The following is a 16,631-nucleotide window of genomic DNA, read 5'->3' as shown; positions in this document are numbered from 1 at the left end:
AAACAAGTTTAAAAAAACCCATCAGTGACCAGGTAGGGGGCTGTTTGCAGAAGACTGGGGAGAAGACCTTGATGATAAGAGTTGTGGCAGGTTGAGATTTATGCATGGAATAATTCCTACCTTACTCTCTTCACTATCAGAAACCTTCACAGATGCATAGTACACTTTCTATCTGAGCATATTTGTCTTAGGTTTGTGTGTGTGCCCATGTGTGCACTCCTGTATGCATGTATAAATATGGAAAGAGAATGAGCACATTTATGATGTTATAGCGTAAAGGCTTTATTTGCATGAATTTAGGATGGCTGCATTGTTCACAAATGGCAAAACCAAGAATGTGTTGTTATGCAGCTGACTCAAAACAAGTGCCATATCACACTGCATCATTATGTGTTCTGTATATGCCACATATTTTATAGTAAAACTGGTTTAATCCCTTTTCTTCTTTGCAACAGTTTAGGAGTTTAAGTGAGATGTTTTAATAAGGTCTGCTTATACAAGCATTTATGTAGAGTAAATATGATGCTTTTGCCTTTTTGTTTACCACTTAGGTTATTCTCTGAATAACCACTCTGCCTACAGCCAGTTTATCTACGTATATATGTAGTTATTTGTCCAGCAAATTAAAAAATAAGGATGTTTTAAAAACTATTTTAGAAATGATTTAAATAGTTCTAAAAGTTGTTCCAACTATTGTGTGCATTTATATATTTCACCATAAGGCCATCTGCCTTGGTATCATGAGTTGTGCTCTGACCTCAGAGGGGGTGAAAAATTATAACAAATACATTTTAGAAACGTCTTTAAATGACCTAAAATAGTTTTTCACACATATCAATGATAACACTACAATTTTAATGGCACAATTTTAATATCTATTATCTTCGGGGCTACCAATAATAAATATCTCCTATTTAAAAAATATCAGACTTTAATCCTGACACTAGCTAAGGACAGAATATTGCACATTGTGGGCCACAAGCCAATTAATTTTTTTTTTTTTAGAAATTCAGTACTTTGAGTTGGGGGGAAAGAAAGGAGTATTTCTTATGTTTAAACAAAATTTGTGGCTGTAAAAGTTGTCTCAGTGGTTTGGCATCTTATAAATTGTCCTGTCAATGGTAGATTAATGGGCAAGTGAGATGGTCATACACATGATAAATGCACATGGGTGTCAGTGGCTTATACATGTGGTTTATGTTTGTGTGTATATATTGTTTAAAATGAAATATTGATATATTCTTTGTATATGAACATTTAAATCAACATCTGTGTGTCGAGTCTGTTCTACAGTTTCACCTTAAAGCAGATTATGAACATGTGTGTATAGTGCCACACGTGCTACTGATATCCATGTGACATGTGATGAATTGTGTTCATTATGCAACTTTGACCATCCCATCTGCACTCTGTTCACTCCGCTAATCTGTCTCCACTGGGACTCTTTGACTGTTAGGGTTGCCAATTTTAGTTGGTCATATTCCTGGAGTTTTCATCACATGATATAATATTTAAATAAAGATTAATCTTTAATTTCTGGAGACTCCAGGACAATTCTGGAGGGTTGGCAGTCCTATTCCAAATCTCTCAGCAGCTTCAAATAGCCAGTTTAAATAAATAAGTAAGTAAATAAATAAATAAATAAATAGATACAGCACTCTGACACAGGAATATTACTCCCTTTCCCCCAGAATGTGCAATTTCTCCCTCATATTACACTGGCTCAAGAATCAGAATTGTTCCCAATTATGAGAAGGTAACAGAATTTGCTTCTGGTCCTAGGTGTTGTCAAGATGCTGTACTAGACCTTAAGAGAGTGACATCATCATGTATGGCAAATCTATTTTAGGTCATTTAAGAGGCTTTTATAATTTATCAGTTATAACTTTCACTCTCACTGGGGTTTGTACGGTTCAACTAATGTTAACAAAGGCATCCTGGCTTCTAGATGGATAGAGGTAATTAAATAGCATCAGTAACATAAAGTAAAACTTACTGAAATATTTCCAAAATATTTGTTCTGTAATTTATGTGTCACATACAAAATCCCCGATGCTGTGGCATGATATTGTGGCACTCACATGGAATGACCTACATAACTCACTCTTAAGTTCATCACTCATGAGAATTATGGTGCATCCCAAATGTAGGCCATAAAATCTTCATACAACACCATAATGCTTTCACTCTCTTTTATCTCCCTGTCTGATTACAAGTTCTATATTTGCATGCTTGTTGTGTTTGCAATGCTAAAATGTAAGGGTCTTCCCTGTTTTCCATTGGTTATCCCTAGTTTAAGGGATTCTACCATGAACTCATTAACCTAAATAATTTTGAAACTTGCCAGAAGTGACCATCCTTGACTCTCATATTTCTCATACAAATAATTGAAATACAACAGAACAAATTCATCACTGAACAAATCCATTTTTTTTGTAACTCCATCAACTACCAGGAACTTTAACTAAAGATAAATTTGACCCAGTAATTTCAAAGTTGCACAAGGATGCTATTTACTGGGAAATATCTGGGATGCCCCTGCACCATGCTGTCAGGCGGAGCAGGGTTTGTCACCTGCTGAGACCTGCCTTCCAACTTAGTGGATTCCTGAGGACCTGAAGATGGCCTCAGCTATTCACAGGGAAACCCCACACCCTTTCAACCCCAGCAGTCCCTCTCAGATCCCTCCCAGCACAGCTCCATTGGAGCCATGCTCCCAGGGCCTCTGACCTGGCAGCTTCATTCAAGGCCCCAATAGGGATTGTGGGGGGAATCTGAAAATAGTATAGCCTGGGACGGTTTTCATTTTTTTAAGTCTTCCTTTGGGTCAGAGACAATATGTGCCCCTCCCCCCAGCTTGCTCTGACTCTGCTTCCTCCTTCATGCTGAAGGGTCTCTGCAGAGAAACTTCTGCAGGGTCTGGGGTGGGAAACGGTGCCTCAGAGGCATCCGGGCTCTGCTTCCCATTGTTGGAGAAGAGATTCCCACCTGGAATGAAGAACGTCTGCCTCTGCAGAGTAATTCATTCTCCCATCTCATTTCTTCTTTGACCTCTTTGCTAAGTCTGCCAACAAGAGAACTGGTCAGTGCCTGTTCTGATGGGGTTATTTTGTTGTGAACAATAGGAACAGGACTGCTGTTTTTGTTTTCCTTCTAGCATACCTGGCATGTGTACAGCAGTTTAAAAAAACAACAAGGAAATGTTTATATAATATATCTGGGATGCTGTTGGTATTTCCTGACAAATCAATATTGTTATCTTGGGCACCCGGGGAAAGCAATACTATTCTCAAACTCAAAGAAGATGGAAGATGACGCCCAGTCTACTCAGAGAAGATGAAGCTTATTCACTAATATGTCTATGTACATAGTACAAGTGCTCTTTACTCATGTCTTCTTTAGGGATTTAAATAACATTGTGTTCAATTATCTGTCCAACACATTTAAGCAATATGCCTTCATTTGACATTTTCTTTGTAGCTATATGGGAGGTGTTTTAAATATGGATAAGTTATGACATCTGCATCAATTATTGTGTTGTCACAAGACTTTCTGAAACCTTGAGATTGCGCTTTTTGGTACAGCCATGAGCAAGAGGCAATGTGTAAACGGCACCATGCCTGGAGCAGTGCTGGGAAGAATTGTACTTCAGACAGCCATTTGAAGCACAGTTCCTCCCTGGTTCCCCCTTGCTCCTGGGGCAGAATAAAGAGGAAGGTAGGGAATCATTTGTTGGGGACCTCTCACAGCAGAAAATTAACACAAACACATACATGCTCTCTCTCTCTCTCTCTCTCTCTCTCTCTCTCTCTCACACACACACACACACACCCTCTCTCTCTCTCTCTCTCTCATACACACACATTCTCTCTCTCTCTCTCTCTCTCACACACATACACCTCCCCTCCCCTCTACCCCAGCTCAGCAGTGCAGCCTAGAATACTGGAGTGAGACAGAACCAAGGCTCCATCCATTCTCTTCTCCCTCCTCACTCACCCGTTCTGAGGTGAGAGTAAGCAGCCATGAAGCACTTGTTTTCCCCTCTGCTCTGAGGCCCACAATTACCTGCCCTGGGTTTACAAGGGGGATTCTTACTACTGTGCTGGCAGGAAGTCCAAGTTGCAATTCAGCCCATAGTGAATTAGTAGTTCATTGGCTTCAAATGAACAAAAGTAATCCTCAAGTGTGTATAAATTAAACAGAAATTAGATGAAGCAGTGACAATATTATAAATTAAGACTCAGATCCTTTTATCTTACTCAGGAGAGTAGTCCCATTGACCTCAGTAGTGCTACCTACTTGATTAAATTGAGAAGGTACTGATTGTTTATATCTATATTATAGATATACAATATAGAGTCCCCTCCATTAACACAGCAGGTTATCTTGATAGCTGTATTTTAAAATATTAGTTTGGAATATAAGAATTTACCAGAGTACCCAATGTTGGATGCTTCAGAGGATAATGTGCCTTGTAGGGAAAAGGTTTATCCATGTCCTTAGTTGGTGATTAGATTTATATTTTATTGTGTAACATACTGACTTTTGCAAAATGTTTAGCAATGTTGCTTATATTGTGTTTAGGATTTTTTCCGACATTTACCTCATTGGATCCAGCAGCACACAGCCATGAATGATGCTGGTAACTTTCTTATTGAAACTTGTGATGAGACTATTTCCAGAGATCTTAAACAACAGCTGCTGCTACTAAATGGAAGATGGAGAGAGTTGTTTATGAAAGTTAAGCAAGTATGTGTTGTTATGGTTATATTTAAATAATTATTTTACCATTGCAGTGCAGCAAGGCTGCCTAAGGTTTGCACCACTAAAGGCTGCATGGACAATTTACCAGGAGCCCAAGGGCCATGTCTAATGTAAATGTATATAAGATGTAAATTGTAAATCAATACATGCCACCAGAATAGTTGGTTGCATTTGTTCCTTTTTAAAAAGATGGATAGAGATGGTTTGTTCAAGTTGATCAGCAAACATTGTAGCTTATCTCCATAATATTTGACCTTGACTTTTTAAAAAAATGCACATTCTCTATAGTTGGGAAATTAAAATCATTTTCAAAAAAATAGCCATTGTTTATGTAGAATCTATAGAGCCAAATTTAGCCCTAGTGTAAGTGGATTCATCTAATGCTTTTTAATGGGAGTTGCACCTACTTCTCATAGGGCTAAAGCCAGTCAGCAGTAGAGGCAGCACACATTAATCAACCGATCCCATTCCCAAAGCTATTCTGACATCATTGTTGTCTTGTGCTCTACAAGGCACAGAGAACAAAAAACTTCGCTTCAGGAAAGAGACTCACCTGGTTGGAAAAGAAATGTTATTTTAAGAAGTTATTCGAAATGGCGTGAGGGAAGATGAGAGATATAACTTGTACCAAAGTATTTGACAGCTTTATATACACATTTAAAAATATCTGCATTGAAGTAATCATATGGCTAATGAATTTTTTTATTTAATTACTTTTGACTGCTCACCTGAGGCCAAATCCTGTTCTCCTTACTCTCATGAGTATTCCCATTGCTGTCAATATATCACATAAGTAAAGCGGTCAGCATTTGGCTCTTATTTTTTTAAACCTTTCAAACTGTTACTTGTAGCACAGTCACAGCTTTATTATTTACTAGTGATGGGCAGGGTAGTTTACTTTGCAAACACTAATACCCAGAGTTTGAATGCTCCCCTGCACATTTTGAGACTATCTCCTCACTCCTATTCCCCATCCCTCTCCATGACCTTCTAACAATTCTCCCACTCAATTCTTTCCAGTATATTTTGTGCCATCCAACAGTTCCTCAGTTCTTCCTTCACCCCAGCCCTCAACTAATTCCCTGACTTCTCTCTCTCTCTCTCTCTCTCTCCTCAGTCCGCCCAGCCTCCCCCAATTTTGTTTGGCTGCCTCTCTCCCTACTGAGCTGCAGATGCTGATGCATTTATATTTCCTGATGTTAATAGCTTCACAGTCAAATGCTGTCAACAATGCAGAGAATGTGAATGGACTGGCACCAGGACCTTAGTGGAGAGGCTGCCGTATTTGCTGTATCATTAAAATCAGATCCCCAAAGACACTGTTAGAGGGTTGCAGTGACTGAGAATACTAGGAGACTATTTGCATTTTACCCCCTGAACTGATAAACTAGCAAATCACAGTTTGAGAGAACGTAGATGCTCAGGTGGGATGTGTCCCGGTCTAGGGCCAAAACCGAGTAAAGGGTAAAATATGAAGCCTCAAAAGGAAGGCTACTGGTAGGTCAGGAGTAGTGAGTTGGGGAGTTAGGTCCACTTCAGAAACTGGAGAGAGAAAGGAGTTCTCGAAGTGATCCAAATTTTAAAATATGTTTGGGTTTTCTTTCATGGATGGAATTGAAGTGAGGGCCTTTTGGGGGGTTGGAAACAAGGTTTCCCATTTCTAAAAAGAACTATGTGCTTCATTAATCAATACTAAAATTTAAAAAAACAACCAACCAATGACTTGCTGGATCCTTAGCTTAAAAGATCACTAGCAAATCACACTGAATAAAAAGAAAAGAAAAATTAAACAGTTAAACCCAAGAATGTATTAGTTTCCTTATAGATTCATAGATTCTAGGACTGGAAGGGACCTCGAGAGGTCAACGAGTCCAGTCCCCTGCCCTCATGACAGCAGCATTGCATATTTTGACATGTTCTCTGTGTTTTTATTTTCCATTTTTCATAGTATGCTCGGGCAGATGAATTTGACAGAATGAGGAAGGAATACTTGGATGGTGTTGCCACGTTGTCTACCTTTGCTGATGGCACTAATAGAAAAATTTCTGTGCCTGTTGAAGTGTCCTTTCTAAATGTCAAGATGTTTGTCCAAGATTTGGAGGTGAGTTTCTTCTTTCTGTCTGTCTGTCTGTCTGTCTCTCTTTCTCTCTTTTTTCTTCCCAGAAGAGAGAATTATTTAACTATTTAATTTTATGAAAGGATCAGAAGGTTATTTATTTACATAGCCATTATCAGCATTTTTATACTACAATGGTGCATTTTGTGTTTTAGGTAATCTAAAAGATTGCATTCTATGAGTGACGTTTCAGGAACACATTTCTAATGCAACAAGCAGGGGTGTCACTAGATTTTCGGCTGAATGCTGAACTTTAATACAGAGCTTTGCAGATGAACTCCTCCACTTAGTATATATCAAATACATTCTGGACCTGGTCCAACACTCGTTGAAGTCAATGGAAAAAATCCCATTGATGTCAATGGGAGTTGAATCTATTGCCTACAGCTGTTGTGAGAACAAGCTAATGTGCCACATGAATTCGTAACAGTACCTGGTAAAATATTTGTTGCAGGATATTAAACAGAAGGTGCCTGTGATGGAAGCTCAGTACAAGATAATTACAAGGACAGCACAGCTTGTTACAAAGGAAATTCCCCAAGAAGAAGTCAATGAAATGCTTGCAACTATGACAGGGATCAAAGCACAGATAAGCAAGGTCCTGGAATATCTTTTCTGCTGTGCAGTATGTTTACTGTTGGACTAGTAATTAAAGATGAGCCCAAACAGGCATTTAGCCAAGTGTCACACCAACCCCAAGCTCAGGGGACTCAATAAAATGGGACCCATATCTGAACCAGGCCTTGTGTTGGTTGCTTATGATTTGTTTCACACAGTGAGTTTGTATAAAGCCAAACCTACACTCTGGTTTTGACCCCTTTTTATTTCCAATGGACACGAGCTAAAACCTAAACTAACATCTCTTCTCCCCTTCCAGACCTTAGGGGGTTAGATAAAATGGGGTTTGTTTGTTTTGGGTATAACTGAAGTATTAGAGCTAATGCATAAACTTGGAAAAAATCATTGAAGTTATATATATTATAATGTTTCAGGTGTATGGATTTAGACTGAGTGCTAGCTCCCATACCAGGATGTCAGTACATATATACAATAGACCAGTGCACACTTTTCATATGCAAATTCCTCTCCACACCAAATGCTCTGCATTAGTCAGACCTGCCCTTACAGTCAGAGAGTGTTGTATGCAGCTTTCTCCTGAAGTCATTAACACTCCTCCTGAGTTGAATAGATGGTTTTATTATATATGAGATACTCTTTCTTACCCTTCAGAGGGGTAGCCGTGTTAGTCTGAATCTGTAAAAAGCAACAGAGGGTCCTGTGGCACCCAATACTTTTGTTAGTCTTAAAGGTGCCACAGGACCCTCTGTTGTTTCTTACCCTTATCATCTCTTGGAGCTTAAGCCTGAGCATGGAACCTCAGCTTGTGTCACTACCATTGCACTACTTCTAAACTGACAGGCTGTCCCCAAAAGCACACCCACACTTCTATTGTGAAAGGGTGAGTGTTTTTGTCCAACTCAGACTGGCCAAGAGCCCCACCCTGATTGCTCTATTGTTGGGAAATACAGAGAAATATATAGGTGTAAAAATCCAAACAAAACACACACCCCAACAGCAACAACCCTTTGTCAACATTGTCTTCTTAACCAATACAATAGTTCAAACTCACCTCAATAAAGGGGATGGAGTAGTGAAAGACAGAAGCTGAGTGGGAAGTAGTGATGGAGAACTGAAGAGGTACAGTGGGGAGAGATAGATGATCTTGCAAATCATATATATGCAACACTCCTGTGTAAGGGATGCAGGACTGGGCCAGAGACAATGTAGAGAATGAGAGAAAGAGAATCAAAAGAAATGGAAAAAGAAATGGGTATGTAGAAAAAGTAAGAATGGAAGGATGGGATGGAAGAGAGAAGGAGGGAGATGGAAGGAGCGGAAGAGAAATGCAGGAGAGAGACCATGAGGTAGAAGATAGCAAATAATGAACGGAGAATAAAAGATCTCCCACACACAAGTTCAAATGCTATTCAGTGCACAGATATTAAAAAAACTATGGGTGGAATAAAATAGCAAGAAGATATTACCAGATCCTGAAGTACTTGATATTAATGGTAATTTTTGCTTGAATAAGAACTAAATATCAGGTCTATTTACCTTTAAAAGAGGGAGGGGGCTTATGTAAAGCAATGTACATGGAAAGGTTATTTATTGTTTATTGCATTTCAGTAACTTTCTGTTGTAATGAGATTTTTTCTTTATGTTGCCAAAAGACTAAGGAGCGTTGTCCTGTCCTGCTCTATGAAGCTCAGCAGCTGCTGTCTCCTCTGGAAGAATTAGAAAAGCAAATTACATATTTTTATGAGTCTCTTGAGAAAGTCAATGAAATAATTTCTGCCCTAGATCCTGAAGTGCAACCTGCAGCTGTTTTTAAACAAAACCACCAGGTAAGTTTAAAAAAAACCCACCCAAAACCCTATCTGGAAAATATAAGAGACTCCCTGTGAGCATTTATGCAACACATTAGATTGTTAGGACTCTGGATTGCAGCAGCGAGAATTGAGGAGCAATTCTTAACTGAGTGGCAATTTCTTAATCTTCATTTAATAATATTTAAACACTTTCTTTGGGCTACAGATGCCAGCTCTACAATTCACCTCTGCCCACCAACTTTCCCACAAACTCACATAAACTGAAAGTGGATTTCTCTTCATATGGGCCCTGTTTCATCTCTCACTGAAATCAGTGGGAGACTTTCCTTTGATTTCAATGGAAACTACATCAGGCCCCTATACAATTGCACACAGCATCAGTGAACATTGGGATTTCCTTGAGAATGCTTAGGAACCCCCATTGATTTTCATGGACATTGGTGGGCTTCCCATGTGTTTGACAAGAGTTTTCTTTGAAGTCATTGGGGGTGGGGAGATATAATGTAATGGAGCCTTAAATTTCCACCTGTCCTGCAGGAAGAAATGCAGGAACTCAGTGTTAGACAATGGAAGGATATATTGGATCCAGAAGAAAATATCTTGCATCTGTAATGTAAGGCTGGAATGTTAAAGGGCTATTTAGAGTCAAGTACAAGGAGATAATATTGTTAGCAAAATAATGGACTTAGTGCAGTATATGAAAGAACAGTTAGAAATTATTTTATAATTGCAATGACTATGGAGATGTGAGCCACACTTCAGTCAGGGAGGGCCTGTGCTCCACCAGTGACTTGAAGCTATATCTTTGTTTTTGGAAGAAAAATAATATTGGGCTGCTGAGCTTGACTGTGCATGTGAGCCAGTCCGGCCTTGATCTAAACTCCCTCATTGTCCTGAACAAATCCTGTCCTGTCTGAGCATAGACACCAAATGAAACAGGTGTTAGAGCTGCAGAATGAGGAGAGTGCATTATCATGGAGTCTCCAGCTTTTAGATTACCATAGCCCAGACATCATAATTTAAGTAAATGGCTTATTTCTTCTAAAAGGATTTACCAACCATGGAACTGAGATCCATGACAGTCTGCCAGATTATACAGGGGCTGCTGATTTCTGCTGAGTAGATCATGGAATAGATAGTGTTGTGAGAGGCTACCGGTGTGGTGCTTCTGCTTTCTCCTGTTGATATCACTCGGCTGCGTGCGTGTGTTCCCTCTGTGTGCTGCCCCAGCTCTGCGCAGATAGCTGACACAGCAGACCCGACGAGAATCCCCAATAACCACAGAGTCTACTAAGATACAAAGGCCCCTCGGCCAGGTTTATTGCGACCCTGACACAATTTCAGTTCCCCGTAGATTACTTAGTCTACCGGGCATACTGCTAGAAAGTGCCGCTCGGCAATGGACTCAGCTCAGTGGCGGGACTTTCCACTGCCCCCTCAGCCGGACAAAGACACCACCCCAGGGACACATTCTTATACACAGGTACAAACAAGTTACACATCACTCTTGACGTATTGAGGTGCAACCCCTCTACGTAGCAAGGTACAACCCCTCTACGTAATAAGGTGCCGCCTCTCACCTTGTACCTGTTGGTTCGATCAAAACAACTCTATCCATCATTTTACCCTTTTGCCCCTGTCATTGGGATGGGTCGGCCTGTTCCATGTTATCTGTGGAATGTTCCGGTATAGTGTGTCTTGGTACCATGTTTATGCTGTAACTATGCAACATCAGCCCTTTCCTTGCCAACTTCTGTGAGCAGGGCCTGCCTCTTGCTCACAGCTTAACTTTGCTTCATATTAGCAAAGTCTTGACCATTACTTTAGTTTGGTTCAGGCCTCATACTGGGCCTTTATTAGTCCTTTACTTACTACATTGCCTTCACTTACTACAGATAGTTCATTAAATAGTAAAGGGACACATTGTGCTTTCCTCTCATGAGAATTAATGAAATTTTTCTTCTTATTTGTGTAGTTGTAGTTACTGATTCTCTTGTCTAATGATTTGTTGTGGTCATTTAAATTCCAATAACGGGACTGATAGACGGCAAGGACCATATGTGTAAGCATTTTAGCAAGCTACGGAGAGTTGTCACTCTTTTATCTACTCACTGAATAAATGAAGGCATCTGTTTTGCAATCGATACTGTGGGTACAGATATTAATAATACCCAAATCAAGAGTAAATGACAGAATCACACAGCCAGAAAAGACCTTGGCATTTTGTGAAACTACCCGGATGGATCCTGTCCTGCAAGCTGTATGATTGAATCCCTGTGGATGGGGCTGAGACCCCTGGAAAAAAGTTTGCAGGATCTATATTATTCTCTCTAATGTCTTGTTTAAATTGTTCTTAATGGAGCCTGACCACTTCCATTTTCTTATTGTCACAAATGCCCCCCTAGGTTTTTTTCCTGAACTTTTCCTTCCTTTGTTTCTGGCCAAAACAGAATTGTGTTTCTTTCTTTCAGGATCTGGTAGCATACCAAGAAAACTGCAAGAAAGCTCTGTCCCTGATTGAGAGAAACAGTCAGGGCCTTCTGAAGTTTGTGGCTTCGAGTAAGGTGTTACAACATTTCGATCCATTGATGCTTCAGAAGAAGGTCACAGAGATCCAGGTTGCTTTTCAGGTAGTTTTGTTGCTTCTTAGTATATTTTTGAGAATTTCTTAGAGTATGTCTACACAGCAAAGAAAAACCTGCGGCTGGACTGTGCCAGCTGACTCAGACTCATGGAGCTCGGGCTGCAGGGGTGTTTCATTGCTTTGTAGACTTCTGGGCTCGGGCTGGAACCCGAGCTCTGGAACCCTCCAACCTCACAGGGTCCTAGAGCCCAGGCTCCAGCCCGAGCCCCGACATCTACATAGCAGTGAAACAACACTGCAGCCTGAGCTCTGCGAGCCTGAGTCTGCTGACATGGGCCAGCCACAGGGGTCTAGTTGCTGTGTATACATACATACCCTTAGTATGCACTTGTTGTTACTGTGTTCTCTTCGCTTTCTATCAGTCTTCAGCTGTTGCCACAGGGAGCACAAAGAAGTTTCCTTTCTTTTTCTCTTCTCCTGACACCCACATACTCTTTAAACCAAACACGGGGCTTATCTGTATTATAAAACTTGCACTGATGTAACTAAATTACTTTAAAATCTAATATACCTTTAATACTTTAATACAATATACTTATACACAGCCACAGATGCTCATTCTCATTGAAATCTTTCCCTTACTCCCATCTGTACCAACAGTGCCATGATGCAGTGGGATAATTCCCCTTTTTTAGAATTTGAAGTTGCAGTAGAAATAAAGACTAGATCAGTGGGAGGGGAGGAGATACTTCACAAAGCTCTGTGAATTGAGATTCTCAGGTTTTCATAGTGTCCTGTGCTCAGGGAGCTTGGGGTCTGCTTCTCCATGTAATGACCTAGAGGTGTCAGAAGTCCTCTGCACCCCTCTGATAACCTGAGATCAACAGAGAAATCCCACAGATTTCAGGCCATCTGTTCACGGTGTTTGAAGATCCACACATAGGGACTGCCCTTCTGTGTTACTGCCCAGACCTCTCTATCAACATGTGTTATCCCGGCTCTCATTGGCAACCATCTGTTCATGCACCCTACCTCACTCAAGGAATGGAGCATGGCGATCTTTGCAAAACTCAGTGTTGCTGGGTTTGTTTTTCCACTGGAAATAAATCACAGTTACAGTTGGTTAATATAGTACTCCACATTTAGTGCCAAAATCTGTCTCACTTACTCACTTGAAGTAGTATTTTACTCTGTCAATAGTTTCATTGATATTTTCTGGACTATTTGAGTAGTAAAGTACTTATACAACTTTAGTAAGTGTAACAAAGTCTGGCACATAATTATCCAGTATGGTTTTAGGGTCAGATTTTCCAAATGTTGGTTTCAACGACACTCCTTTTAATGTACTATTCAATATAAGGGTGGCATAATTGGACTCTTAATTACTCTATGAAATGTAGTGTCTTGAATTTTAAGCTACACTGAAGTGCTGATTGTCTAAATCAGTTCTTAAACTGGGGGTCGGGACCCCTCAGGGGGTTGCGAGGTTATTACATGGGGGCTCGCAAGCTGTCAGCCTCCACCCCAAACCCCACTTCGCCTCCAGCATTTATAATGGTGTTAAATATTTTAAAAAGTGGTTTTAATTTATAAGGGGAGTCACACTCAGAGGCTTACTATGTGAAAAGGGTCACCAGTACAAAAGTTTGAGAACCACTGGTCTAAATGCTATCATTGAGCGTTTCTGAACATCTGGATTCTCAGTGAAGATCTGTAGATGTCATTTTATGACTTATCATTTTAAAAGTGTTAAAAGGCAGGTTCAGTTGATGGAGCTTGATAAGTAGCTCATGTTATACATTATTCCAATCTTATAAGAGTGAGTAGTTAGTTTTATCTCAGTTTACATTTGAAGTAGAACTCCTGCTGTCAGCCACCCGGCTGGCAAATTTGCGGTGGAGTCCTAATATTGTGGGATCTGCAATTTCTGCAATATTGCAAATTAAGCGCGGCCTTAAGTAGGAGTAAACATTTTGCAACTGATTTAATCAGATGGACTTTTTTGGACAATACAAGGCTGCTGATGCAGTACACAGGAAAGTGTTGCCATGTATTTAATTATAAGCCGACGATCATTTCTATAGCAATAATTACCTTTCCCACCTTCCGGTTCAGGATATCGTATCCTGTCATTACAGCAAGCAGTTATGCCGTGCTTATTCCGCTGGTGAAAAATGGATTGGTAGTTATTGCCAAAGAATGGTAGTGTTCCGAAACGAAAGGCAGAAACTGAAATGGCTAAAGTCATTACAGACAAAAAATCTGCAAAAACAAGAAAATATGATGAAGCATATTTGCATTTTGGTTTCACTTCCATTGCTGTTAGCAGAGAAATCAGGCCTCAAATGTTTGGTGTGTGCAGTAACTTTAGCAAACAATAGCCTGAAGCCAACAAAATTAAGATGCCATTTAGAAACAAAACATGGAATCTGGTAGGAAAGAACAGAGATTTTTTCGAACGAAAGCTACAAGAAATTAACCAACAAAAAAACACAGTGAAAAATGTGGTATCCACCACTGCAAGTGATTTAAAAGCATCGTATCCAGTTGCATACAACATTGCCAAGAATAAAAAGCCTTATGCAATTAGGGAAAAACTGATTCTCCCAGCAGCAATTGACGTTGGCAGGACTAGGCTTGGTGACAGTGTGGCAGAGAAGTTAAAAATGATCCTGCTGTCAGACAACACAGTCAGCTGCCAAATCTTTGACATGTCAGAAAATATAATGGCATAGCTGATCTCTCGATTGCAAACCAATTTATTTGAAATCCAGTTGGATGAAGCAACGCATATATGAAAAGCTCATTTAATTGCTTACGTTTGGTACTCTCACGGAACATCAATATTGGGAGATTTTTTTTGTTCTGGAAGCCAATTAAGATTCATGCAACTGGATCTGAACTGTTTAACATTTTAAATGACTTTCTAACTTCTCACGAGTTGAAGTGGGAAGCCTGCATCGAACTCTGCACGGATAGAGCCCCTTCTGAGTCTGAAGGTAGGGCAGGTTTAAAGGCCAAAGTGTTTGAAATTGTGCCACATATTTTGTGGACTCATTGTGTGATACACTGCAAAGCCCTTGCAAGTCGAAACACGGATCACGTACTTATAGTTCTGCTGTTAAAATCGTGAACTTTATCAAGACACAGCCCACAAAGGTACTTCTCTTTACAATGCTTTTTGCAGAAATGGAAGCGGAGCATGATGCTTTGTTGTTTCACATGGAAGTCAGTTGGCTATCAGTGGGAAAGTGTTGCAACATGCTTATGAACTGCGAAACGAAATTTGACTTTTTCTGGTGGATTTGAATTTCACCAGTGCAGAGACACTGTGTGATCCCTGCTGGCCTGGGCTTTTGGCTTACCTTGCTGATATTTTTTGATAAAATGAATTCTTTTTGCATTGTCTTTTTGCAAGGAGCAGAAAGTACAATTTTTTACTTGCACAACAAAATATTGGCATTCAAGAGAAAACTAGATCTCTGGAAAACAAAAATCAAAACTTGTTTAAGCATTCCAGTTCTGTTGTTAACTGATGTTATCGACGAAACAGAATCTGAACTATTCAGTGTTGTGGAGCCAATTGAGAATCACTTGACTTCTCTCAGAGCCAGTTTTGTAGCTGAAGCAATGACCTTGTCCCATCTCTCAAATGACATTCAGGATAAGCTGATTGAACTTCAGAGTGATAGCACCCTGGACAGTCAATTTAAAAAAAAGTCTTTAGGGGATTTTTGGTTGAAAGTTTGCTCATAATATCCTGCTTTGTCAAAGTGTGTGATCGAAGCCCTTTTATTGTTTGGTTCATCTTATTTGTGTGAGATCAGATTCTCTGTGTTGGCTATGCTAAAGACAAAGTACCATCTGAGATTGGAAGTGGAGGACAACCTCAGAATGTCAGTTTAAAAAAAAAAATCCTTACAAATTGATAAACTGTCCACAGAGAAACAGGCACACCCTTCACATTAAAGTATCGGTGTATTTGTAATTTAATTAAAGTTGTACTAAGATCTCTGTTAGGTTTATGAATAGGCTATCAAGCATACTTTTGCATGTGTCTATTTTTGTGTGGGTTGGGGGAGGACACAACCAAAAATTGTAATTCAGAGGGGGGGGTCTCTGCTCCAAAAGTTTGAAAACCACTGTTCTTTAAAGGTTCTATGGTAAGCAGGGGTTGTTGCCATTGTTGGTATCTTCAGGCTTCTTGCTGCAAGAGAAGTGCAGCTAGGTACGCTATAGAAAAGTTTTTTTGATTGTTGGTTTTCTGGGGGGGCTTATTGCTTCGAGCCCTTTGCGTGTTTTTTATGCAACTTGGTGAATAAGAGAACTTGTGTATTTGAACTCTAGAAACATTAGCTAACACAAACACAATATATTCTCCATTCTCTTCTTCTCATCAGTAAGTATTGTTCCTCTCATTTTGCAGATTAGGAAACTAAAGCAAAAAAGTTAAGTGATTTGACAAAGACCACAGAAGGATTGAGTGTTAGAGTTGGGATTAAACCATAAGAGTGACTGCCTTTCACAGTACTGAGCAGTATTCACAGTGCTCAGATGCAGGCAGCTAGATGGAAATAAGTTTTTTGCCAACCTCCACATCTGGAGGTTGGTTTAGGCCCCTCAAAAATCAAGAGACCTGTAGTTCATGGGTCTCAAATGCCAAACCAGGGTGTCTCTGATAGGAGGGGACCATGAATAACTTGTGATCCTTAGAAAAATCCCAGTGACAAACTTCCTACAGTACCAGCCAGTTTACATTTCAAGACTTGCTTCGCAT

General features: G+C 39.9%; 1 protein-coding gene across 21 annotated transcripts in view; it reads left to right on the top strand.

Annotated features, from left to right (window-relative positions):
• The window catches only part of SYNE1 (spectrin repeat containing nuclear envelope protein 1), a 488,794-nt gene that overhangs the window by 158,191 nt on the left and 313,972 nt on the right, over positions 1–16,631 (top strand). For all 21 annotated transcript variants that reach the window (XR_010599728.1, XR_002889944.3, XR_010599727.1 and 18 more), the window contains 5 exons: positions 4,585–4,749; positions 6,713–6,865; positions 7,335–7,478; positions 9,112–9,285; positions 11,742–11,900. Coding sequence is in view for 18 of the 21 variants with exons in the window: in XM_065588833.1 (XP_065444905.1) it covers positions 4,585–4,749; positions 6,713–6,865; positions 7,335–7,478; positions 9,112–9,285; positions 11,742–11,900 (795 nt within the window). In the remaining 3 variants the exon portion in view is untranslated. The remainder of the gene's footprint in view (positions 1–4,584; positions 4,750–6,712; positions 6,866–7,334; positions 7,479–9,111; positions 9,286–11,741; positions 11,901–16,631) is intronic.

This window comes from Chrysemys picta, chromosome 3, assembly GCF_011386835.1.
Source record: "Chrysemys picta bellii isolate R12L10 chromosome 3, ASM1138683v2, whole genome shotgun sequence".
NCBI lineage: Eukaryota > Metazoa > Chordata > Testudines > Emydidae > Chrysemys > Chrysemys picta.
This window is presented reverse-complemented; position numbering and strand designations above follow the sequence as displayed.